Source organism: Macaca nemestrina, chromosome 16 (assembly GCF_043159975.1).
Source record: "Macaca nemestrina isolate mMacNem1 chromosome 16, mMacNem.hap1, whole genome shotgun sequence".
Taxonomy (NCBI): Eukaryota; Metazoa; Chordata; class Mammalia; order Primates; family Cercopithecidae; genus Macaca; species Macaca nemestrina.
This window is the reverse complement of record NC_092140.1, coordinates 934,595-959,063: the sequence shown is the minus strand read 5'-3', so window position 1 is coordinate 959,063 and position 24,469 is coordinate 934,595. Positions and strand designations below refer to the sequence as shown.

The window sequence follows — 24,469 nt, the reverse complement described above, 5'->3', positions numbered from 1 at the left end:
GAGCCAAGATCATGCCACTGCACTCTAGCCTGGTGACAAAGCAAGACTCTGTCTCAAATAAAAAAAAAATACAAACTTAAAAAATGAGCTTTTCATTATTTGAAGTGATGGAGAAAGAAAACTGTAGCTAAGAAGTCCCAAGAGGTATATTTAATTAATAAGAATTACCTTGTCTTGGAGGAACTTACACATAAACATTCTTTTAAAAGCAATGGACATTTTCCCAGTCATTTGTAAGTTCTCTCAGAAACAGAATCGTAAAAACAAGGCATTAATAATGTGTTTAATTGTATATTCACATCAAGCACAGGGCTCGTGCCTGTAAACCCAGCACTTCGGGAAATCACAGTGGGAGGGTTGCTTGAGGCCAGGAGTTCGAGACCAGCCTGGGCAGCATGACCACGTCTCTACAAAACTTTAAAAAGATTGGCCAGATGTGCTGACCTGAGCCTGTAGCACCAACTACTCAGGAGGCTGAGGTGGGAGGATTGCTTGAGCTTGGGAGGTCGAGGCTGCGGTGAACCGTGATTGTACCACCGCACTCCAGCCTCGGCTACAGAGTGAGGCCCTGCCTCAAAAAATAAATCAAAAAGTATATTCACTTAATTTTTGAGATGTGAATTCAATTTGTGAAACTTTTATTGCTTACTACTAAGAGTAATTTATATTAAACTATCCTGATTATATGATAGCAGGAGAAAATATTGTTTGGTATTATAAACGTATTGCTGAGTTGGTATTGATTTGCTTTTGTAGACTTTTGGGACAGCGATCGTCATCAATCCTGAGAAAGATAAAGACATGGTCCAAGACCTGTTGGACTTCAAGGACAAGGTGGACCACGTGATCGAGGTCTGCTTCCAGAAGAACGAGCGGTTCGTCAACCTGATGAAGGAGTCCTTTGAGACGTTCATTAATAAGAGACCCAACAAGCCTGCAGAACTAATCGGTAGAAAAATATTTTCTTTCTTTTTTTTTTTTTTTTGAGACGGTCTCACCCATTTCTAGACAATTTTTTAATGTGGGAAAATAAGGCACAATCAACCAAAATGTTCAAGCTGCTCAAGGGGTGTGTGGAAAACGTTTTTATCAAGTCTTATTAGGACACACGTTTAAAAACTGACACACCTGCATGCATGGGTGGAGGAGGGCATTTCCTTAAGGGAAGATGAAGTAGGAATTTAGAAAAGAAGTGACGCTTGACTTCGCCAAAGAAGGGAGATCACCATCTTTGTATCCTCTAATCAGTATTAAAATAGGATAAAACCAGATGAGATCTCAAAAGATAGCATATTTTAAAATACTATTTTTAAGTTGTACAATTTTTTTCACAATAATATCAAAATGTATTTCAGAATTCATGGGCTTTCTCATAGGCTTTCTTTAGTCAGTAAAATTTTTTAATTTGAAGGAGAAAGGGGGCAAAGAGAACTGTAATAGATGATACTAGATTGTTGATTACTGCTGAAGTGGAAGATGGAACATGGAGCTTATTGTGCAGTTGTCTACATTTCTGTGTGTTCAAAATATTCTGTTACAAAATTTTGAAAAGAAAAAAACTAACAAACGCAACAGAAGGAATTCAGGAGGCAGTTTGCTTTGACTTTTGTACTTCTGTATCATTGTGGTTTCTCTAAAGAAAAGGAATGTTGAGCTCTTGGGAATTTGGGCTTCTGGAAGTCGTGAGTTCCGCCATCACGTGGGCACTTTGATCCTCCCTCCCGAACCACCTTACGATGGCTTGTGCAGCCTCAGAAACAGGAAGCCCGAGTAGAAATGCTTTTACCCTGCGTTGCTGCCTTGGATGCCCTGAGAAAGTCTTTCTCTTTGAGAAAGTCTCCTCTGAGTTCATGACACCAGATCCTAGAAATGGGCACTCCAGCGTCCAGGGCAGTCACGTCCTGAAACCTGAGCATGTGTTTACTGAACCCATTTTATTTTGAAATTCAGAGATTGCATTTAGAGATAAGAAAGATATTTAATCCTGCTTTAAACATTCAGTCCTGGCTTTGTTAAAATTTTGGGAAGTATTTACTTTCACGTGACTTGAGAAATACTTATCTTAGAAAATCAGATATTTGCTTTTTTGTCTTATAGTCATTTTGGGAAGGTTCCAGAATGTTCCTGTACATTGTTGCTTATAGAAATTGAAGATGCTCTTTTTTCTGATTTAGAGTGTTTACTATATTTATGCTCACAGCAAAGCATGTGGATTCAAAGTTAAGAGCAGGCAACAAAGAAGCCACAGACGAGGAGCTGGAGCGGACGTTGGACAAGATCATGATCCTGTTCAGGTTCATCCACGGTGAGACTCAGAAAATGCTGCGTATTCAAGAGGTGTAAACACAGGCCCTGCTTTCTCAAAGGAGGTTTAACATGAGAATGTCAGTATCAGTAGATCCAGTTTGCATTAGAATGAACTCTTTTAAGGGTTTTCAGCAGTTGAAGTTTAACATTTGCTTATCAACTCTCTGATGTCTTGATTATTCTCATCTGGTTATAAATAGGTAAAGATGTCTTTGAAGCATTTTATAAAAAAGATTTGGCAAAAAGACTCCTTGTTGGGAAAAGTGCCTCAGTCGATGCTGAAAAGTCTATGTTGTCAAAGCTCAAGCATGGTAAGCGTGTGGGGCCTGGGCTTCTCCCCTCTAACTGACGGTTGCTGTCCCGTGTGTTGCCCTGATCTCACTCCCTCCTTCGCTGTGTCCAGAGTGTGGTGCAGCCTTCACCAGCAAGCTGGAAGGCATGTTCAAGGACATGGAGCTTTCGAAGGACATCATGGTTCATTTTAAGCAGGTGAGTCGTGTTTCTTCAGGTAAAGCAGCTTTTTTAAGAGTATCTGTTTATGTGGTGGCTCATGCCTGTAACCCCAGCACTTTGGGAGGCAGAGGCAAGAGGCTTTCTTGAGGCCAGAAGTTCAAAACTACCCTGATCAACATAGCGAGACCCTGTCTCTACAAAAGAAAAATGTTTCGAATGAGCAGGTAGTCCTAGCTACTGGGGTGAGGCTGAAGGTGAGAAGATGACTTGAGCCCAGGAATTTGAGGCCGCAGTGAGCCGTGACTGCACCACTGCATTCCAGCCTGGGCAGCAGAGTGAGACCTTGTCGTGAATGGGTGGATAGATAAGTACGCACATAGACAGATAGAGATAGCAGTACCTTGTCATAAGTAGATAAATAGATAAAGTAGGTAGATTCAATAGATTAGATAGAAAAAATGAATCTCACTCGAAACTGTGTAAGAAAAAAATTACACTATTAATGTTTCCCAAGTAAATTTTAAAAGGAGAAGAAAAAGAAGCTCTAGTGTGGTAAGAATTTGATTTCAGTGAGTCTGGTGGTGACACCTGAAGAAGGGAAAAAGGCAGTCCCAGTGAGGCATTGGATTTCACGGAATACATTCTGGGGACTGAGATAAATTCTGACGCAGCTGAAACTTTATATTGAAAATTACACGGTTTATTTTGTCTTAGGTTAATTATGTTTTATTACTTTCTCAAAATGGTTGTCTTGGATTTCTCTGTTTTTAGCATATGCAGAATCAGAGTGACTCAGGCCCTATAGACCTCACAGTGAACATACTCACAATGGGCTACTGGCCAACGTACACGCCCATGGAAGTGCACTTAACCCCAGAAGTAAGTGTGCGGAAGGCGTGCTGCCTGCTCCCGCTGTCATGCCCTTACCAAGCACAGATATGTCGCCTTCAAGAATTGTTTAATGGGGAGTTTTTAAAAATAGCCCACTCAGTCCGAAATCAAAAGTGCTCGTATATCCGCATTAGAAAGTGACAACTTGGCCGGGCGCGGTGGCTCAAGCCTGTAATCCCAGCACTTTGGGAGGCCGAGACGGGCGGATCACAAGGTCAGGAGATCGAGACCATCCTGGCTAACACGGTGAAACCCCATCTCTACTAAAAAATACAAAAAACTAGCCGGGCGAAGTGGTGGGCGCCTGTGGTCCCAGCTACTCGGGAGGCTGAGGCCGGAGAATGGCGTGAACCCGGGAGGCGGAGCTTGCAGTGAGCTGAGATCCGGCCACTGCACTCCAGCCTGGGCGACAGAGCCAGATTCAGTCTCAAAAAAAAATAAATAAATAAAAGAAAGTGACAACTTTTGTCGCCCTCTGTGTCTCCTCCCAGTGCAGCCTGTGTCCACCTGCTGACCTGCGGGGCCCATGAGCACAGGCACTCGTTTTGGAAGTTATGGCTTGTTGAGCTGCAGTTCTTGTCTAGTTGTTCTTTCTTTCCATTGTAGACAGTGCTGAAGTCTTAGGAACGGTATTATTTAGGACTTTCCTTGTCAGCCACTACTTTAGCTACACTAAGCCCTTTAGTGGAGAGTTTGCACACCGGAGGTAGAATTCTGTGCTCAGCGAAGTGAAAATCAGCAGGAGATACAATACATGCACCGTTCATTGTAATACCAGGGAGAGGGAAGGGCTGAGACCAGCCTGGAATCATGGAAGACTTCCTGGAAAAGGCGTCCCTTAAGCCTGATCTCAAGTCAAGCTGAATAATGATTTCCTCAGCTGAGAAGGGAAGAAAGACTCACAGCTACAGTGGTTGGACAGTGTGATTCCTTTTCTTACCAGTCATAAGGGTCATGGCCAATGCTCCTTTAACAAAAGACAAATTAGGAGAAAACCATAACAAATTTATTTAATCTAAGTTTTATTTAACACAGCAGGCTTCAGAAGTGACGACCAAAGACCCAGGGAAGACTGTCCGTTGTTATACTTAGGGTTGATAAAGAATGGGCAGCCATGTAGAAATAGGTGGGTTAGTCTGTTTTGCATTGCTATAAAGGAGTTACCTGAGGCTGGGTAATTTGTAAAGAAAAGAGGTGTCATTGGCTTACAGTTCTGCAGGCTGTACAAGCATGGCCCCCGTGTCTGTGCAACTTCTGATGAGGTCCCAGAAAGCTTTCACTCAAGGTTGAAGGCAAAGGGGGAGTAGGCTGGAGAGAGGGCGTAACAGGCAGTGAGGGAATGTCCCAGACTCCTTAACAATCAGATCTCATGGGAACTCATTACCGCAGGGAGGGCGCCAGGCCATTCATGTGGGATCCACCCCCATGACCCAAACACCTCCCACCAGGCCCCACCTCCAACACTGTGGATCACAGTTCACCGTGAGACTTAGAGGGAACAGACACCCAGACTCTTACCAATGTGGACAGAAGGGTACCATCTAACAGTAGTAGAGTAGTGGGGAAACCAGTAAGGCCTGTCTGTCCAGATTCTTCTTGTCCTCACTGGGCAGTGCTCTTTCCTCTCAGGTGTAGACAAGACACATCTGGAACGACATCTTATGACTTAACTGTCAGCAAGGTAGGTCAGAGAACTTCTTAATGTCCAGATCCTACACAGAAGGGCAGGAGAAGGATAGAGTAGTATCTCCAGGCTTTATGGCTGGCTTTGGGCAAGAGGGGTTTGAGTTTTCTCTGTCCTGCCTTGGGGAAGAGGAGTTCTCATTCCAGGAGAACTTTGGTGGAGAAGGTGGTGGGGTGGGAGAAGGTGAGTGAGAGACCTTGCTTCTGAGGCATCCTAGCCAGACTTAGAGAACATGTGCAGGACTCCTGCTCAAAGAAAGCCAGGCAGCCAGCTTTCCACATTGGCCACATGGTGCTGTCCCTTCCTCTCTCCACAGATGTTTGTGCTCCTGCACCGTTCCCTTTTCCCTTAATATTTGACCGGGCGCGGTGGCTCACGCCTGTAATCCCAGCACTTTGGGAGGCCGAGACGGGCAGATCACGAGCTCAGAAGATTGAGACCATCCTAGCTAACATGGTGAAACCCCGTCTCTACTAAAAATACAAAAATTAGCCTGGCGCGGTGGCGGGTGCCTGTAGTCTCAGCTACACGGGAGGCTGAGGCAGGAGAATGGCGTGAACCCGGGAGGTGGAGCTTGCAGTGAGTGGAGATCGCGCCACTGCACTCCAGTCTGGGCGACAGAGAGAGATTCCATCTCAAAAAAAAAAAAAAATTCTACTGGCTATTTCCCAAGAACATAAGCACCTGTCAAATGAGGACATTCACCCCGATGTAATACTTTCACCCCATTTCTGTTGGTTGTCTCAGGTATGTCCTTTGTGGTGTTTTTCTGGTACCCAGCTGAGCCCAGGACCCAGGCAGTCTTCGATGCTCCTTGTGAGTAGGTTCAGGTTGGGCAGGTCCAGCCAGATGCCCCGTGTCCCCATCAGGATCCTGGCAGGAGGTGCGCACGACCATGTGCCCCAGTATCTTGGTGACATGCGATAGAATCCTTCTGGTAAGGTGCTAGCTGGTTTCTCCAAGGTATCGGTAGTGTTTTTCCTTTTGTAATCACTAAGGAATCTGTGAGGAGACATTTCAAGACTATGTAAACATCTTAATCCTCATCCAGCTGTCACCTGTGTGGCGATTCCTGCCTGAATTGATTTTTACTTTGGTGAATGGGGACTTTTTTCCAGCTCTATCATTTCTCTGTATTTAGAAGTTGGCGTTCTAAGGAAGAGCCCTTCTTTCCACCCCCTTTATTTACGTATTTATTTCTCTCTCTTTATATCATTATGAACTCATGGATTCTTAATTTTTGTACTTATTTTGATGCTTAAATTGTCCCATATGTGGTCCGTGGGCCACCCTTACGCTGGCTTCTTTGCTCTTTGACATGCCTACATCATTTGCTCTCCTCCAGATCCCGGCAACCACTCTCTGCTTCCTGTCTGTATGGATTTGCCTACATTCGATATTTCACAGAAATGGAATCACACAATATGTGAACTTTTGTGTCTGGCTTCTTCCACTTAGCATGCTGTTTTCAAAGTCCATCCGTGCTGTACCATACGTCAGCGCATTATTCCTTTTCTGGCTGAATAACATCACAGTGTATCGATAGGTCACATGGCGTTTCTCCATTCACCAAATATTGGGCATTTGGGTTATTTCCACCTTTTGGCCGCTGTGAATCATGCTGCTGTGAACATGGGTGTACAAGTTTTAGTTTGAACACCTACAGTCACTTCTTTTGGGGTATGTACCTGGGAGTGGAACTGCTGGGCCATGCAGGAACTTGAAGTTTAAGTTACTGAGGAATTGCCGGACTGTTTTCCTCAGCGGTTGCAGCAGCTTTTATTCCAGTTAGCAATCACGAGAGCTTCGCACCTTCTCACCTACACCTGTGATCGGCCTCTTTCGTTGTCGCCATCCCTGTCCGTATGAGCTAGTCTCTTGCCGTGGTTTGCATTTCCCTGATGACTGTTGATGTTGAGCATCATTTCATGTCCTGATTGACCGTCTGTGTATTCTTATTTGGAGAAATGTCTGTTCACGTGCTTTGCCTACTTTTTAACTGGGCTGTTTATCTCTTGTTATTAAGCTATAAGAGCTCTTTGTATTCCAGATGCTAGATCCTTATCAGATCTGTGATTTGTAACTATTTTCCCATTCTGTGGGTTATCTTTTTACTTTCTTGATAGTGTGCTTTCTATAAAATTTTTTAATTATGGTAAAATCACATTTATTTTCTCTTTTGTTACTTTTGGTGTCATAGCTGAGAAATTGTTGCCAAATCAAGACCACAAAAAATTGAGGAGGTGAGTGCAGTGCCTCACACCTGTAATCCCAGCACTTTGGGAAGCCAAGGATCACTTGAGCCCAGGAGTTAGGAGCAGCCTAGACAACATGGTAAAACCCCATCTCTACAAAAAATAGACAAATTAGCCTCGTGTGGTGGTGCCCGCCTACAGACCCGGCCACTCAAGAGGTTTGAGGTGACAGGATTGCTTGAGCCTGGGAGGTTAAGGCTGCAGTGAGCTCTGATCGAGCCACTGCACTCCATCCTGGGCAGCAGAGTGAGACCCGAGACCCTGTCTCAAAAAAAGAAAATAAAATACCACTATGTATTCTCCCAAAAGTTTTATAGTTTTAGCTCGTATGTTTCAGTCTTTGACCCATTTTGGGCCTGGAATGGTAGCTGGCACATAGTAGCCAAACGATAGCATTATGATTATAATGATCATCATTAATACTGATCCAGTCCTAGGAATGAATCCCAAGGAGATGATTTTTAGGGAAGATATGCATTAAGAGGTTTATCACAAACCATGGTACTTCTCAAGGCAAAAAGAAAAAGAAGAGGCTTATCACATTATTGAGTTTTATTTAGCTATGGTAATGCCTTAGTAGATGTATTTCCTGAAAGAGTGAAAGAGTTTCGTCCTTTAGAGATACACAGAAATACCTACAAATGAAATGATATCACGCCTGGGATTTGGTGTTGTTGAAGATGGGGAATAGGTGCATCAGGTGATGTATACGTGTGGTTTCATCGAAAGGTGACTCTTGGGCTGAGTTTTGAAGCATGAACAGGAGATTGCCAAGCAGGTGTAGGTGAGGTTGGCAGGAATTTCTGACAGGGCACAGCTTAGACAGAAACACAGAGAAACTAAAAGGGCACGTGAAGTCTAGAGAGCAGCAGGCATTTATGCAGCACCTGCTGGTGCCACGCTCAGTGCGCAATGGAGAGCCAGAGAGCCGGAGGCCCTGCCCTGTGAGCCCCTGTCCAGAGTCCACATTCACTCTGTGCTACAGAGGCCGGTAGAGCTAAGAGGGTGTCAGAGAAGGCTTCTCTGAGGAGGCGGTTCTGGAAATGAGTGGGTTTCATGAGGAAGATGGGATATGGGATCCAGCAGAAGAAACCACATGTGTGAAAGTCTGGGGGGATGAGAAGGTTTGAAAGACGGTGGAATGATGCGCTGAACTGGGCCTGGGGGATGGGAGGGGCAGAGGCCAGGGCTGTGAGACCAGAGGTTAGAATTTCATGCTTTCTTTGTCCCACGGTCTTTGGAAGCCGTCCAAAGACACGGAATGGTGAGCGTGTGGGAGAGGAGCGATGGGTTTGGATTTGTGTTCCTGCCCAAATCTCATATGGAATTGTAATCCCCACTGTTGGGCGAGGCCCTGGTGGGAAGCGACCAGATCATGGGGCAGATTTCCCCCTTGCTGTGCTCATGGTAGTGAGTGAGTTCTCATGAGATCTGGTTGTTTAAAAGTGTGTAGCACCTCCCCCTCCCCCTTCTCTCTCTCTTCCTGCTCCGGTCATGTGAAGATGTGCCTGCTTTTTTCCCTTGCCTTCTGCCATTATTAAAAGTTTCCTGAGGCCTCCCCAGCCAAGCTACTTGTACAGCCTGCAAAACTGTGAGCCAGTTAAACCTTCCTTCTTTATAAATTACCCAGTGTCAGGTATTTCTTAATAGCGGTGAAAGAATGGACTCATACAGGGCGTGTAGGTGGATACCGAGTCCTGGAGCACTGGCATTTGCGGAGTGGATGAGAGTAGGGGGAGCCACGCCCTGGGCTGTCCAGAGATGGTCTCCTGAGGCGGAAACTGATGAACCTCCCGGGCGCAGCACAGACTCGTTGGAGAGCCCAGGTGCAGTGGACACCAGACAGGATCAAACTGAAGAGTGGAGGGTATGACGGACCAGGAAGGGCACGCAGAAGTCAGGGAAAGCACCGCGCACGGGAGAGTCACGCACAGCCTGCCCCTGAGAGGCATCCAGGAAGCAGGAGCAGGATCCGGGCTGTGGGTAGGGCTGGTGCACTGAATGCTGGGAACTTGAAAATGCAACAACCACAATTGTTAAGGATCAGTAGAAAGTTTGGAAAATGTAAGAAATTCACTCAAGGCCAGGCAAAGTGTAATTCCAGAGCTTTGGGAGGCTGAGGCAGGGGAAACGCTTGGAACCAGGAGTTCAGGACCAGCCTGGGCAGCATAACTGTCTCTATTTAAAAAAAAAAAAAAAAAAAAAATCAATCAACAGGCATGGTGTCATGTACCTGTAGCCTGTAGTCCCAGCTACTCAGGACACTGAGGCAAGTGGATCACTTGCACCTGGGAGGTCCAGCCTGCAGTGAGCTCGGATCGCACCGCAACCTGGCTGATAGAGCAAGCCTATGTTCCAGAAAACGAAAGAAATTCACCCAGAAGCTAATCATAAAAACAACTGACTTGTGCTGTCCTTTCTGTGCAGGCCAGCACAAGTCAGTTTGTCAGTTGCCATCAGCCCCTGCACAGTGCAGCACAAGGGATGGTGGTGTCACCCTTCACAGATGAGGAAGCAGGAGCCCCGCTCATTGCAGGGAACACCAGCTGAGGCCAGGGCAGGGCGTGGCCGGGCTGAGACACAGGATCTGGCCTCAGGCGCCTTTTTCTTGTCAGCTCCAGTCTTCACTCTGTGCCACTGGCCCCAGCAAGCCTGAGTGTGGGCAGAGACCACGGAATACAGCTGGTCTGTACCATGAAACACCAGTGCAAGCATTATCTCATTGACACTGGGAAGCCCTAAAGTGCAAGGATTGAGGATATTTTTACAGATGATGGAATCCAGAAAGTATCAGAATATAGAGCTGACCTTTTAATTCAGCTGTGACAAGTTATAAAACTCTGCATTGAATGTGGGGCTATTGAGATGGATGGCGTGTGGCATGATTTTGTTGTTCTCCTATGCCTGACAGATGGTTAAACTTCAGGAAGTATTTAAGGCATTTTATCTTGGAAAGCACAGTGGTCGAAAACTTCAGTGGCAAACTACTTTGGGACATGCTGTTTTAAAAGCGGAGTTTAAAGAAGTAAGTTCTTTGTTTATTTTTTATTGTTAATATGTTAATAGAATTTTTTGTTGTTACTAGACTTCGGTAGCAAAAAAGGAAAGAGTGTTTCACTTTAATTCACTAGCTTTTATATGTCAATAAAATTAATAACAATTAAAGGGTTAATATTCCAATCAATAAAAATTCTTAAGAAACCAATCCATAGAAAACCATTTACCTATTAAAAAAAAAGAGAGAATGTGAAGAGGCAACTCATAAAAGCAAAATTGAAAAAAATTAATATCCATGAAGATGCATTACACTTGTCTGCAAAACAAAGGGCTTCAAAGTAAAATACAGTAAGATACCACTTTTTGACTAAGAGATTTGATGAAGCCTAAAAAACAGAGAAAACCAGATTCTTGCCCACTGCTGGAAGAAGCACAAACTGTAGTGAGCTTTTGGAAGGGCAGTTTGGCATTGTGAACTTTGGCAACACTGCCGAATTGTTGCCTTAGTTTCAACTCTAGGAACTCATCTTAATAAGATATTTTCACGGATTAATGAATAAGAATAGTTGTTGCAGTGCTGGGTTTTTTTTTTGTTGTTTTTTTGTTTTTTTGAGACGGAGTCTCGCTCTGTCGCCCAGGCTGGAGTGCAGTGGCGCATTCTCGGCTCACTGCAAGCTCCGCCTCCCGGGTTTATGCCATTATCCTGCCTCAGCCTCCCGAGTAGCTGGGACTACAGGTGCCCGCCATCACGCCCAGCTAGTTTTTTGTATTTTTAGTAGAGAGAGGGTATCACTGTGGGCCAGGATGGGATGGTCTCGATCTCCTGACCTCGTGATCCGCCCGCCTTGGCCTCCCAAAGTGCTGGGATTACAGGCGTGAGCCACCGGGCCCGGCTGCAGTGCTGTTTTTATGAGTGGTTATTTAAGAGGGGAGATTGCATACAATGGACTGATCAATGAAAAGAGCTTATCATGAAACAGGGCAATTACATACACTAAGCAAAAACGTTATAAAATTCCTATTTTTCATAGCTGTTATATTAATAATAAACTTATCTGTACATTATGAAATAAGTTATACATACCAACTTTATATATATTATTGTAGAGAGTCATATACCGAAAACCTTATATACTCTTCCTTAAGGTATTAGGAAGGTTAATTTCTGTTATCCCCAGTTTTTGCCTTACTTGCTGACTTTAGTTGAACTTGAGCTCCGCAGGGTCTGTACCAGCAGCACCAACTGCGGCTCTCTCCAGGTGTGCAGGAAGGGCTTGTTGCGGGCTCGCGATGAGTCAGGGCTGAGTCCTCAGAGGGAGCCCCCGACTGCCACCCGACCTCTCACGTGCCTCTCGCGGGTCTGACCCAGAGGCATGTGGCAAGTTGCTGCAGCAGGAACTGCTGAATAGAAAAGGAGATCATTGCCCGGGCGCAGTGGCTCAATCCTGTAATCCCAGCACTTTGGGAGGCCGAGACGGGCAGATCACGAGGTCAGGAGATGGAGACCATCCTGGCTAACATGGTGAAACCCCGTCTCTACTAAAAAAATACAAAAAACTAGCCAGGTGAGGTGGTGGGCACCTGTAATCCCAGCTACCCGGGAGGCTGAGGCAGGAGAATGGCGTGAATCTGGGAGGCGGGGCTTGCAGTGAGTCGAGATTGCACCACTGCACTCCAGCCTGGGCGACAGAGCGAGACTCCATCTCAAAAAAAAAAAAATCTAATTTTTCTAAGATTGTACACGCACAGCTTCAAAGGTGTGATGAGGCCTTCTCTTCCAGGGGAAGAAGGAATTCCAGGTGTCCCTCTTCCAGACACTGGTGCTCCTCATGTTCAACGAGGGAGATGGCTTCAGCTTTGAGGAGATAAAAATGGCCACGGGGATAGGTATGAAAACCGCAGAGTGCATGGCTCCATGAGTTGTTCTTAAAGCATGTGTTTGTTTTAAGATAAGACATAGACTTGGTAGCATGATTTGTTTACTGTTGTTGAGTCTCATTCATGTAAAGCAACCTCTGCGTTTGCTTCCCCTTCAGAGGATAGTGAATTGCGCAGAACGCTGCAGTCCCTGGCCTGTGGCAAAGCGCGTGTGCTGATTAAAAGTCCCAAAGGAAAGGAAGTGGAAGACGGAGACAAGTTCATTTTTAATGGAGAGTTCAAGCACAAGTTGTTTAGAATAAAGATCAATCAAATTCAGATGAAGGAAACTGTATGTATAAACTTTTTCTTTTTACTTATAGGGTGTTTAGCAAGGAGCCATTTGTTTTTGTAGTAATGTTTTTGACTGTTGTTAGAGGCCTGAAGCACATTTCTAAGATAATCTAATTGGGCTATGTAATGTTTATAAGAGTACTCATTTTCACGTCGCTTTCATTAACTTTACATTCTCAGTAGGAAAGAAAATCAGATAAAAAGCCACTTAATGTTACTCCTATTCACAGACAAATTGTGTGCTAAGCCAGAACTTCCCATGGTCATAGGGTTTTGAAAATTATCCACACTTTCTATGGTAATAGAATCTGATATGGTTCACTTGTGGTGGTGTGCGTTCTGTGGGTCTGGATAAATGTATAATGTTATGTATACAGCATTATAGGATCATACAGGAGTTTCATTGCCCAAAAAACTCTCTTACGTTCTGTCACTGTATCCCTGTCTCCCTCTGAGCCCCTGGCAACCCCTGACCCTGTCACCGTCACCATAGTTTTGCCCTTTCCTGAGTGCCATACAGTTGGAGTCACAGTGTGTAGCCTTTTCAGATTGGCTTCTTTTATTTAGCAGAATGCATTTAAGGTTCACCATGTCTTTTCATGGCTGGGTAACTCTGCTTTTGGCACTGAAGGATTCTCCATTGTCTGGATGCATCACAACTTATCCCTTCACCTACTGAAGGACATCTGGTTGCCTCCAACTTTTGGTGATGATGACTAAAGCTGCTATAAACATTTCTGTGCAGGTTTTAACTCCTTTGAGGGTGCAACTTTTATAGTGGGCAAAAGTGAGAAGGTCTCTCGGTTCCTTCTCCTGAAGATAACCACTATTGCCCTTTTTGTTTGTGGTCACAGCCTTTTTCTGTGGTGTAAGTATATGTAAACTTTTTTTTAAATGGGATCACTACGCAAGGCACAGTGGCATGCAGCCATAGTCTCAGCTACTCCAGAGTGTCGCTTGAGCCCGGGAGTTTGAGGCCAGCCTGAGCAATGCAGTGAGACCCCCAACTCTACAAAAGAAAAAACACCTGGGGTCACTGTATATATGGCGCCTGTCAGGGCCTCGTGTAGCCAGTTTTCGTGCTGATCACAGTCTTCTCCTGGCCAGGACTTGTTGCAGGAGCAGAGTGCTGGTTGTGTAGACCCACCAGGGCTGGCAGTGCCCTCGGCCACAGGCACTAACATTCCTCCACCGCCCCTCCTGAAAATAAGATTACGTTCAACACCCTGGCACAGACATTTCTGTGCACTTGTTAGATGGTTTCTTTAGTGTGATCATTGCTCTGGAGCTGCTGGGTAAAATAATGTGTCCTTTTATTAGTTTGACTGCTCTTTTCCAAGTTGAAGTCTGGCAGATTTCACCCGAGCACAGTGTCTGCCCCCACCTCCACCTGTCCTCCCTGTTCCCAGCAGCCCAGAGATCGTTTGTTGCCGTTTTCATTTTGATTTCTGATTTCTTTCAGCATCTTTCTACCACTCCGTAGTTTATACAAATTATATAATCTTTCTAATGCTCCATTTCTCATATTTAAAATAGACATACTACTGCCTCAAGTTGTGAGAATTAAATGAATTGTTTGCCACACACCTGTAAGCACTTCATAAATGTTGATGTCGATTTTTATGCTTAGCCATTTGTATTTTTCTTTTTTTAATTGCTCTTCAAGTCATGTACATTTGTTATAGTGTTCTTTCTCTTACGGATTAGGTGGTTTTCTTTATATATTAAGGATATTAATGCTTTGTTCCTTTTTTTTTTTTTTTTTTTTTGGAGTTTCACTCTGTCGTCCAGGCTGGAGTGCAGTGGTACAATCTCGGCTCACTGCAACCTCCGTCTCCCAGGTTCAAGCGATTCTCCTGTCTCAGCCTCTCGAGTAGCTGGGACTATAGGCACGTGCCACCACACTCAGCTAGGTTTCATATTTTTAGTAGAGATGGGGTTTTACCGTGTTGGCCAGGCTGGTCTCGAACTCCTGACCTCAGGTGAGTCACCCATGGGCCCCCCAAGGTGCTGAGATTACAGGCGTGAGCCACCATGGCCAGCCTGCATTGTCATTTTTGACAGATAATTTTGTTGTTCTTAGTGGGGTTTTTTTCACATAACAGTTTTTAAGTTCTCAAATATAGTCTCCTTTTCTTTTATGGTTTCTGACTTAACGTGTAATGCTGTATTAGGCCATTCTTGTATTGCTATAAGGAAATACCTGAAACTGGGTAATTTATAAAGAAGAGAAGTTTAATTGGCTCAGGGTTCGGCAGGCTGTGGGAAGCATGGCACCAGCATCACCTCAGCTTCTAATGAGGCCTCAGGAAGTTTCTAATCATGGCGGAAGGTGCAAGGAGAGCAGGTGTCTCACATGGCAAAAGCATGAGCAAGAACAGGGAGGGAGGTGCCCAACATGTTTAAATAACCAGATCTCACTACCGAGGAGGGCGGCCCAAGCCATTCGTGGGACCTGCCCCCATGTCCCAGTCACCTCCCACCAGGCCCCATCTCTAACACTGGAGACCACATTTCAGCATGAGATTTGGAGGGGACACATATTCAAAACCATATCACAGACCTAAGAGAGAAATTCCCTTAACCAGATTTTTAAAAAACATTTCTACTATGTTATTTTTCTAGAAGTTTTTACATTTAAATCTTTATTTTCATGTTGCAGAAATTATTTTAGTATCTGAAAACAGTTTAATTACCCCCATCCTTTCCAAAACCAAATTTGAAATATCATCCTTGCACGTTATTTGAATTATCACCTTATTATGTATCAAATTCATATAGGTCAGTTTCTCAATTCTCTTCTATAAATTCTGTATCTATTTCATAGCCAGCCATTTGTTTTGTTTTGTTTTTTGAGACAGTGTCGCCCAGGCTGGTGTGCAGTGGTGTGATCATAGCTCATTGCAGCCTCAACCTCTTGGGCTCAAGCGATCCTTCCACCTCAGCCTCAGGCATGTGCCACCGCGCCCAGCTAATTTTTTGTAGAGATGAGGCCTTGCCATCTTACCCAGGCTGGTCTTGAACTCCTGGGCTCAAGCAGTCCTCCTACATTGACCCCCCAAATTGCTGGGATTACAGCCGTGAGCCACCACGCCTGGCACCAAGTTCTTTTAATTAATGTAGCTGTTCCTATAACTTTATTCTTCCAGTGAACTTCACAATAATTATATCATGCCTTTACTCCCCCAAATAAGAACATTGACATTTTTAATCCATATTGCATTAAATTAATTTGCAGAGGTTTTATCTTTGTCATATTAAATCTTCTGATTCATACATATGTGTATATATATAAATATATACAAATGTTTTCTCTTTCTCAGAACTTCCTAGTTTTCTTCTGTAAGTCTTGCATATTTCTTGCTAGTCATAAATTTTCGTTCATTCAACAAATAACTTATTGATCATCTGTGGTGGCCCAGGTCCTCTGAAGCACTGAGAATTCATCCATTAACAATAAAGAATAAGTCTTTGTTTCTAGGAGTGTTCTGTCTTTTCCAGCAGAGAGGTGGCAGAGGATCACAGACATTGACTAACTTGTAAAAGTGGAGGAAAATGTTAGGATAGAGAAGTGCAGGAGAGTCTAATTAAATACTGTTGTCAGCGAACGCTTTCCTGAATAAGTGACTAGCTTTGCTCAGGAACTGAAAGAAGGCCTCTGGCTGCAGCGTCATTGCCAAAAGGGGAAGCTGAGCCACACAGGCCTGATCAGGCAGCCACAGCCGGACCCTCTGAAGATGGCTCAGACCTGTGAAGCATTTGGAAAACCACTAGAGTTTTAAGCAAGACAGTCTAATGAAATGCTGATACCTTATAAAGGGGACCTTTTTTCTTTACATTTCTGATGGTTTTTATCAGAATGTGTGTATTAATGCTATTTGTCTTTGTATATTTATTTTATTTCCAGCCACTTTACAAAACTCTTTAGGTTTGAAAGTTTTTCTCTTGATTTTCTTGGATTTTCCAGCTCAGCTACAAATAATGATCGTTTTGTCTGCACCTTTTCGATATACCTCTTTAGTCTGTTCTTGTATTGCATAGTTAGAACCTCTAATGTTTTTAAGGAATAGCAGTACTGCTAAGCTTCCTAATTTTATCTCTAGTTCAGAGGGTATTAACTTTTTGGGGGTCATGGATCCTGTTGAAAATGTGGTGAAAGCTTGGAGTCTCTCCCATCCTGAAGCATACTTGCCTCATATGTATGCATGGACCTTCCGCCAACCCTCATTTCAACTGCAGATCCCCATCAGGTTCCTATTTGACTAAGATTAAGTTGTCTCTAGTATTTGCTGTTTGTTTCTGATAACCATGTTTTATCATGTTCAGATTCTTTCCTTTTTTATTCATCCTTATATGCTAATATTTGTTTTAAATCAAAAAATCAATTTTCAATTTTATCATGCCTTTTCAGCATCTATCTAGATGGTCATATAATCTAACCTTTCAGCTGTTACAATGCTCTCACTTATATTCACAGATTTCCTAATGTTGATCAACACTTACATTTCTGGAGTATATCCTGGTGGTCATTATGCTTTGTTTTGTTTACTGTGCTGCTAGTTTTAATCTACATCATACATAGAGTTGTTACAGCTTTCTTATAAGGAAAATAACTTCTAAAAATATTTTTCAAGTTTTGGTTTTGGAGTTTTGCTATTCTGGGAATGTACATTTTACTAGAACAAATAAACATGCTTAATAAAGTAGGATTCATCCAATGTCTGACCTTTCTTTGCATCAGAAAAACATTTCTCATCAAATTTGGTAACATCAAGTCATTAATATTGAAATACAGACCAGGCGTGGTGGCTCATGCCTGTAATCCCAACACTTTGGGAGGCCAAGGTGGGCGGATCCCCTGAGGTCAGGAGTTCAAAACCAGCCTGGCCAACATAGTGAAACCCTGCCTCTACAAAAATACAAAAAGTAGCCAGGCATGACAGTGGGTACCTGTAATCCCAGCTACTCGGGAGGCTGAGGCGAGAGAATCGCTTGATCCCTGGAGGCGGAGGTTGCAGTGAGCCGAGATCATGCCATTGCACTCTAGCTCAGACGACTTAGTGAGACTCCGTCTCAAAAAAAAAATAAAGAAAAAGAAAATGTATCTTTACACTTAACTTTTTTTTTTGTTTTTTGTACAGGTTGAGGAACAAGTTAGCACCACTGAGAGAGTGTTTCAGGATAGACAATATCAGATTGATGCTGCTATCGTCAGAATAATGAAGATGAGAAAGACTCTTGGTCATAATCTTCTAGTTTCTGAATTATATAATCAGCTGAAATTTCCAGTAAAGGTAAATGTAACATTAGCATAATTAAATTTGTAGTATTTGCTAAACAAGTGACAAAGCATGTTTAATTCTCACTATGTTCAGTCCTATCATTTGACCTGCATTATTCATGATCATTCGTGTATACACTGAATGTAAAAAACTGGCAAATGTGAAGCTCTTTATTCCAGGTGTTGTTCATCACTGCTGTAGAAATGATAGAATCCGGCCGGGCGCGGTGGCTCAAGCCTGTAATCCCAGCACTTTGGGAGGCCGAGACGGGTGGATCACGAGGTCAGGAGATCGAGACTATCCTGGCGAACACAGTGAAACCCCGTCTCTACTAAAACTACAAAAAAAAAAGTAGCCGGGCGAGGTGGCAGGCGCCTGTGGTCCCAGCTCCTTGGGAGGCTGAGGCAGGAGAATGGCGTGAACCCGGGAGGCGGAGCTTGCAGTGAGCTGAGATCCAGCCACTGCACTCCAGCCTGGGCGACAGAGCGAGACTCCGTCTCAAAAAAAAAAAAAAAAAAGAAATGATAGAACCCTGAAACTGTCCTTCCCAGGGATGGCGCGTGCTGCTTCATATTTTCAGGAAGAGAAGAGGTAGATGGGACATGGAAAGCCAAACACTTTTCTCATAGTAGTAGCTGTCAGGGTTACGTCACAATATTTTAGAGAAATGATAACAATAACTAATTTATTCAGCGTTTACAGGCTATACCGCGTTTTCCACCATGGTAGTAATAGTCCACTGTTGCTGTTGCTTATGAAAGTCAGCCCAGACCTGTCAACCCACGTTGTGTTTTCAGAACTGAGATTTACTGTCCTACTACGTGTGAGATGCAGGATAAGCCGGGAAAGTATTATGAAATGTTTTTTACACGTATTTATCAACCCAGGAAATACTGAACTCTGATGACGCCTGGCCTCTCAGGAACTGGACCAGCCACACCTGCTTTGGAGGGAAAGTCCCCAGATTCCATGTTGTGCAGTTTGAGCCTCCCATTCTGTCAAGGGAATAAAGTTGAGATGCACTAAATAGTCGAACACTTAAAGAGTCTGGTGTGCCGGGCGCGGTGGCTCAAGCCTGTAATCCCAGCACTTTGGGAGGCCGAGACGGGCGGATCACGAGGTCAGGAGATCGAGACCATCCTGGCTAACATGGTGAAACCCCGTCTCTACTAAAAAATACAAAAAAAAACTAGCCGGGCGAGGTGGCGGGCGCCTGTAGTCCCGGCTACTCGGGAGGCTGAGGCAGGAGAATGGCGGGAACCCAGGAGGCGGAGCTTGCAGTGAGCTGAGATCCGGCCACAGCACTCCAGCCTGGGTGACAGAGCGAGACTCCGTCTCAAAAAAAAAAAAAAAAAAAAAAGTCTGGTGGAAGTGCCACTGTCCATCAGCCCGCATTTGCCCCCTTCCCTGCAGAGGTGAGGTGCCGTCCTCAGGGCCCTGCACAGCTCCAGAGCACCGTCAGGGAAACTGCCCCTTCCTCCCACCACTGCAAACAACCAGGCTCAGTGCAAAGCGGAAGGCGAGCAAGGGTGGAGTGTGGCCAGCCAGGGCGCCCGCTCTGCTGTCATGGTTGGTTGGGTTTTCAGCCACATCTTTTTGTTTTGAGACGGAGTCTTGCTGTCCCCCAGGATGGAGCGCAGTGGCGCAGTCTCGGCTCACTGTAACCTCCGCCTCCCAGGTTCAAGCAATTCTCCTGCCTCAGCCTCCTGAGTAGCTGGGATTACAGGCACCCGCCACCACACCCGGCTGAATTTGTATTTTTAGTAGAGAGGGGGTTTCCGCATGTGGTCAGGCTGGTCTCAAACTCCTGACCTCGTGATCCGCCTGCCTCGGCTTCCCAAAGTGCTGGGATTACAGGCGTGAGCCACTACGCCAGCCTCAGCCACATCTTGTAAAATGTGTGGCTTACGGCTGAATAGAAGGTTAAGTTTGTTTGGAAAATAGAGGGTCTCCCTTGTATAGGGAGAGCCTTGCACATAAGTGTTCACACAGATTTGCTTCCTAATATAGCAGAGCTGGAGTGGCTGTTCCCTCTGGGCAGAGACGAGCTATGGCTGTGGATTCGTCTACTCAGTCACCTACTTTTAGTGCAGGAACACTTGGGATTGTAGTTTCACTTACATAGACATGGCATGGCAATAACAATATAAATACATAAGAGTGAAAATACAGGCTGGGTACACTGCCTCACGTCAGTGACCCCAGCACTTCGGCAGCTGAGGCAGGCGGATTGATTGAGCCCAGGAATTTGAGACCAGCCTGGACAACATAATAAGACCCCTTCTCTACAAAAAATAAAGTTAGCCAGGCCTGGTGGTGTGCAGCCCGTGGTGCCAGCTACTGGGGAGGCTGAAGCACGAAGATTGCTTGAGTCCAGGAGGTGGAGGCTGCAGTGAGCTGAGATCACACCACTGCACTCCAGCCTGGGCAGCAAAATGAGACCCCATCTCAAAATAAATAAAATAAAATAAAATACGGTACTTAGGCAGAAGCATCCTTACAAAGGATAAAAGTGTCCCAAGAAGACATGATGAGATTTTCCTTTCTAAAAACAAAAATGTGTTGTGATCGGGTCTGCCTTGCTTATGTGCTCTTACCGATGGCAGATGATGTATGTACATTTCACAAATTTCACATTTCCCTCAGGAAGCCACGCTCTGACCATAAACTCACATAGACACTTTTTTTTTTTTTTTTTTTTTTTTTTTGAGACGGAGTGTCGCTCCGTCGCCCAGGCTGGAGTGCAGTGGCCACATCTCAGCTCACTGCAAGCTCCGCCTCCCGGGTCTACGCCATTCTCCTGCCTCAGCCTCCCGAGTAGCTGGGACTACAGTCGCCCGCCACCTCACCCGGCTAGTTTTTTTTTTTTTGTATTTTTTAGTAGAGACGGGGTTTCACCGTATTAGCCAGGCTGGTCTCGATCTCCTGACCTTGTGATCCGCCCGTCTCGGCCTCCCAAAGTGCTGGGATTACAGGCTTGAGCCACCGCGCCCGGCCGACACTTTTTTTTAATCAAGAGATAACGTTAACTTTGTCTTTGAAATAGAAAGTTTTATTCATTTTATAAATATGTGTATAATTATAAATGATTTTCATATAAATATTTGTATATATATTTCTGTAATTATAGTTATATATTTCATGCATATACCCCTTGTTTGTAAAGGTTTGTGAATTTAATGCGACTATAATTAGGGGCGTTTCATTTTTCTTTTTTAGCCTGGAGATTTGAAAAAGAGAATTGAATCTCTGATAGACAGAGACTATATGGAGAGAGACAAAGACAATCCGAATCAGTACCACTACGTGGCCTGACACATCTGCACACGGTTCCCCTTCAGGAAACACTAGAATGTACCCTCAGAGCAGGAAGCACACCTGTGCCATTTCTGGGACTCTGATTGATCCAGCTGTGGACATTGGAAGGCGAAGGAAGGGAGGTGGCTCCTGGGTCATCCTTCACAAGGCTCAAGACTTCAACCGGCAGATGTATCTTTTTCCCTCCAGTTTTTCCTCTAGTTCTTTTAGGCATTTAAATTGTTTCTGTTACTCTGTGCAAAATAACTTTGAGATTGGACAAGAAGATATTGCTAAAGAGAAGTTCCTTTAAAAGGTCTTGTTCTTGTGTCAAAAAGCTGAAAGTTTGGTTTGTTCTTGTGTGTGATCATGAATGCACAATGAAGAAGACCCTAGATGCTGCATTTTTTAGCTCTGAAGATTCCTTAGGTATCCCTGAAGACAGCTCGCTCAGATGACCAGCATTTAGAGTGAAAACAAGGGCCCTTCGTGCGGGAGCATGAGAAAGAGCCAGGGTTCAAAGCTGGCGAATGGTGGTGCATCCTAGCCACTGGCCTCTCTGTGTTTCCTGTATTTCCAAAAGTTATAAACTTTGATGGCTGATTTTTTGTAAGTCAGGTTTCTGAGTGAGCTCCCTGACGTGCCAAGGCCATGGTGTCCGCCCTGCTGCGTCTGTTCGTTTGAGCTGAGTTGCTTGTGAATCTCTGTTTTAGGGTTTGGGGCTAGCGTGTTTGTGTTTCCATTCTAAGATTGAGTCTGGCAGTCCCTGTTTTTTTGCATTGGGGTAACTGCTCTTTGATTTTTTTTAATTGCAGTATTTGTATGATTGCAATAATAAAGTTTGGTTTGGTTTTTACAGTCATGCGCAGGGATGATCCTTGTTCTCTGCTGTCAACTGTAAAAAGTTTATGGAGACTTAAAGTCTTGATGTTGTGAAGCAGAGGTTATTTTGTGGAAAGATTAAAAGGATTTTGTTGGTACCTGGTTTTGTGTTGTGTATATATACATGAGGTTGAACAGTGAAAGGAAAGTTCAGTAGTGATGTTAGAAGGGTAACTATGACAAAGATACTTTTGAGATAACATTTAAAAGTACTTTATATTTTACATAATAGCATGTTTCATTTTGATTAAAAGCTACCAAAGGAATTTTGATCATGGCCTAAGTGTTTAAAGCAATATTTTCTGGAATATACCGAGTTTATATAATTTGATTTTGTGCTAAATTATTAAAAGAGTCTCTTTTTGAAACATGCGGGTGGGTTTCCATATTAAAATCCTCACTCTTTAATAGTCATTTCTATCTTTGAGAATTTTCATTTATGAGTTCCATGATATGTGGTCTAAGAAAGACCAAACAGATTTCTATTTTTATTTCTTATATTTTAAGTTCGTTGTGTCTAGAGATTGTTAATATTGTAATTTAATGTAGACTTACTTTTAATAAAATTAGTTTAATTGGCTTTAAAATTACATTAATAAAACTTTGTGATATGCAAATGACACATACTTCATAACTCTTTAGCAGCTTTGACTACTAGTGCACTAGGCAGAAGTCGGAGCAGGGAGCACCTGTCCCCTCTCAAGTGATGATTCTTTGCTGGCCACCTCTACCACAAAATACCAATGAGGCCAGGTAGTGACAAATGGGTCTTTTTTACCTGGATGATTCGTTGTGCTGTGCCTTTAATTTGTTGCATTTGGGCACAGTGGCTCATGCCTGTGGTCCCAACTAGGAGGGCAAGATGGGACGATCGTTTGAGCCCGAGTTCTAGACCATCCTGGGCACCATAGGGAGATCCTGTTTCCGTTTTAGTTTATTTATGTGTTTGTTTTTGTTTTTGTTTTTGTTTTTTTGAGACGGAGTCTCGCTGTGTCGCCCAGGCTGGAGTGCAGTGGCCAGATCTCAGCTCACTGCAAGCTCCGCCTCCCGGGTTTACGCCATTCTCCTGCCTCAGCCTCCCGAGTAGCTGGGACCACAGGCGCCCGCCACCTCGCCCGGCTAATTTTTTGTATTTTTAGTAGAGATGGGGTTTCACCGACTTAGCCAAGATGGTCTCGATCTCCTGACCTCGTGATCCACCCGTCTCGGCCTCCCAAAGTGCTGGGATTACAGGCTTGAGCCACCGCGCCCGGCGTGTTTGTTTATTTTTAATTGAGGTGGAGTCTCACTCTGTTGCCCAAGCTGGAGTGCAATGGTGCAATCTCAGCTCACTGCACCCTCCGCCTCCTGGGTTCAAGCAATTCTCCCACCTCAGTCTCCCCAGTAGCAGGGTTTAGAGGCACCTGCCGTCATGCCTGGCTAATATTTGTATTTTTGTAGAGGTGGGGTTTCACCATGTTGGCCAGGCTGGTCTTGAACTCTTAACCTCAGGTGATCTGCCTGCCTCGGCCTCCCAAAGTGCTGGGATTACAGGCGTGAGCTATTGCGCCCAGCCTGCCTATTTCTGTTTTATAAAAGAAAGGAAAATCTATTTATATCTATTCTTTTATTTAGCAGTAGTTAATGTTTTATTGTTAAAGGTCAGGGTGGTGAAACAAGTAGTGTAGAGGAAATAATTGAAAAAGAAATGGCACTTAGACAAAAATACTGTAAAAGTGGAAAGGAAAAGGTGAAATTATTTGCAGATTGGATGATTGCATACCCAGGTCATCTAAGAGGAGCAAATGAAAAGCTATGACTGAAGAAAGAATTCACCAAGTTAACTGTACACAAAATTAACAAAAAGTCAGTAGCTTTCCTATAAATACAGACTATCATGGAGGGTCATTTTTTATTTTTATTTTATTTTATTTTTATTTTATTTTATTTTTTTTTTTTTTTTTTTGAGACGGAGTCTCACGCTGTTGCCCAGGCTGGAGTGCAGTGGCGCGATCTCGGCTCACTGCAAGCTCCGCCTCCCGGGTTCTCGCCATTCTCCTGCCTCAGCCTCCTGAGTAGCTGGGACTACAGGCGCCCACCACCGCGCCCGGCTAATTTTTTGTATTTTTAGTAGAGACGGGGTTTCACTGTGGTCTCGATCTCCTGACCTTGTGATCCGCCCGCCTCGGCCTCCCAAAGTGCTGGGATTATAGGCTTGAGCCACCGCGCCC

The 24,469-nt window shown here is 44.2% G+C and overlaps 1 protein-coding gene across 2 annotated transcripts in view; it reads left to right on the top strand.

Annotated features, from left to right (window-relative positions):
- Positions 1–22,362, top strand: part of LOC105485368 (cullin 4A) — a 56,204-nt gene extending 33,842 nt beyond the window's left edge. For both annotated transcript variants that reach the window (XM_071080999.1, XM_071081000.1), the window contains 10 exons: positions 757–949; positions 2,201–2,305; positions 2,508–2,618; positions 2,711–2,796; positions 3,532–3,639; positions 10,502–10,615; positions 12,369–12,474; positions 12,624–12,796; positions 17,940–18,092; positions 21,300–22,362. In XM_071080999.1, the coding sequence (XP_070937100.1) occupies positions 757–949; positions 2,201–2,305; positions 2,508–2,618; positions 2,711–2,796; positions 3,532–3,639; positions 10,502–10,615; positions 12,369–12,474; positions 12,624–12,796; positions 17,940–18,092; positions 21,300–21,395 (1,245 nt within the window). In that variant the 3' untranslated portion in view covers positions 21,396–22,362. The remainder of the gene's footprint in view (positions 1–756; positions 950–2,200; positions 2,306–2,507; positions 2,619–2,710; positions 2,797–3,531; positions 3,640–10,501; positions 10,616–12,368; positions 12,475–12,623; positions 12,797–17,939; positions 18,093–21,299) is intronic.
- Positions 22,363–24,469: the final 2,107 nt, after the last annotated feature.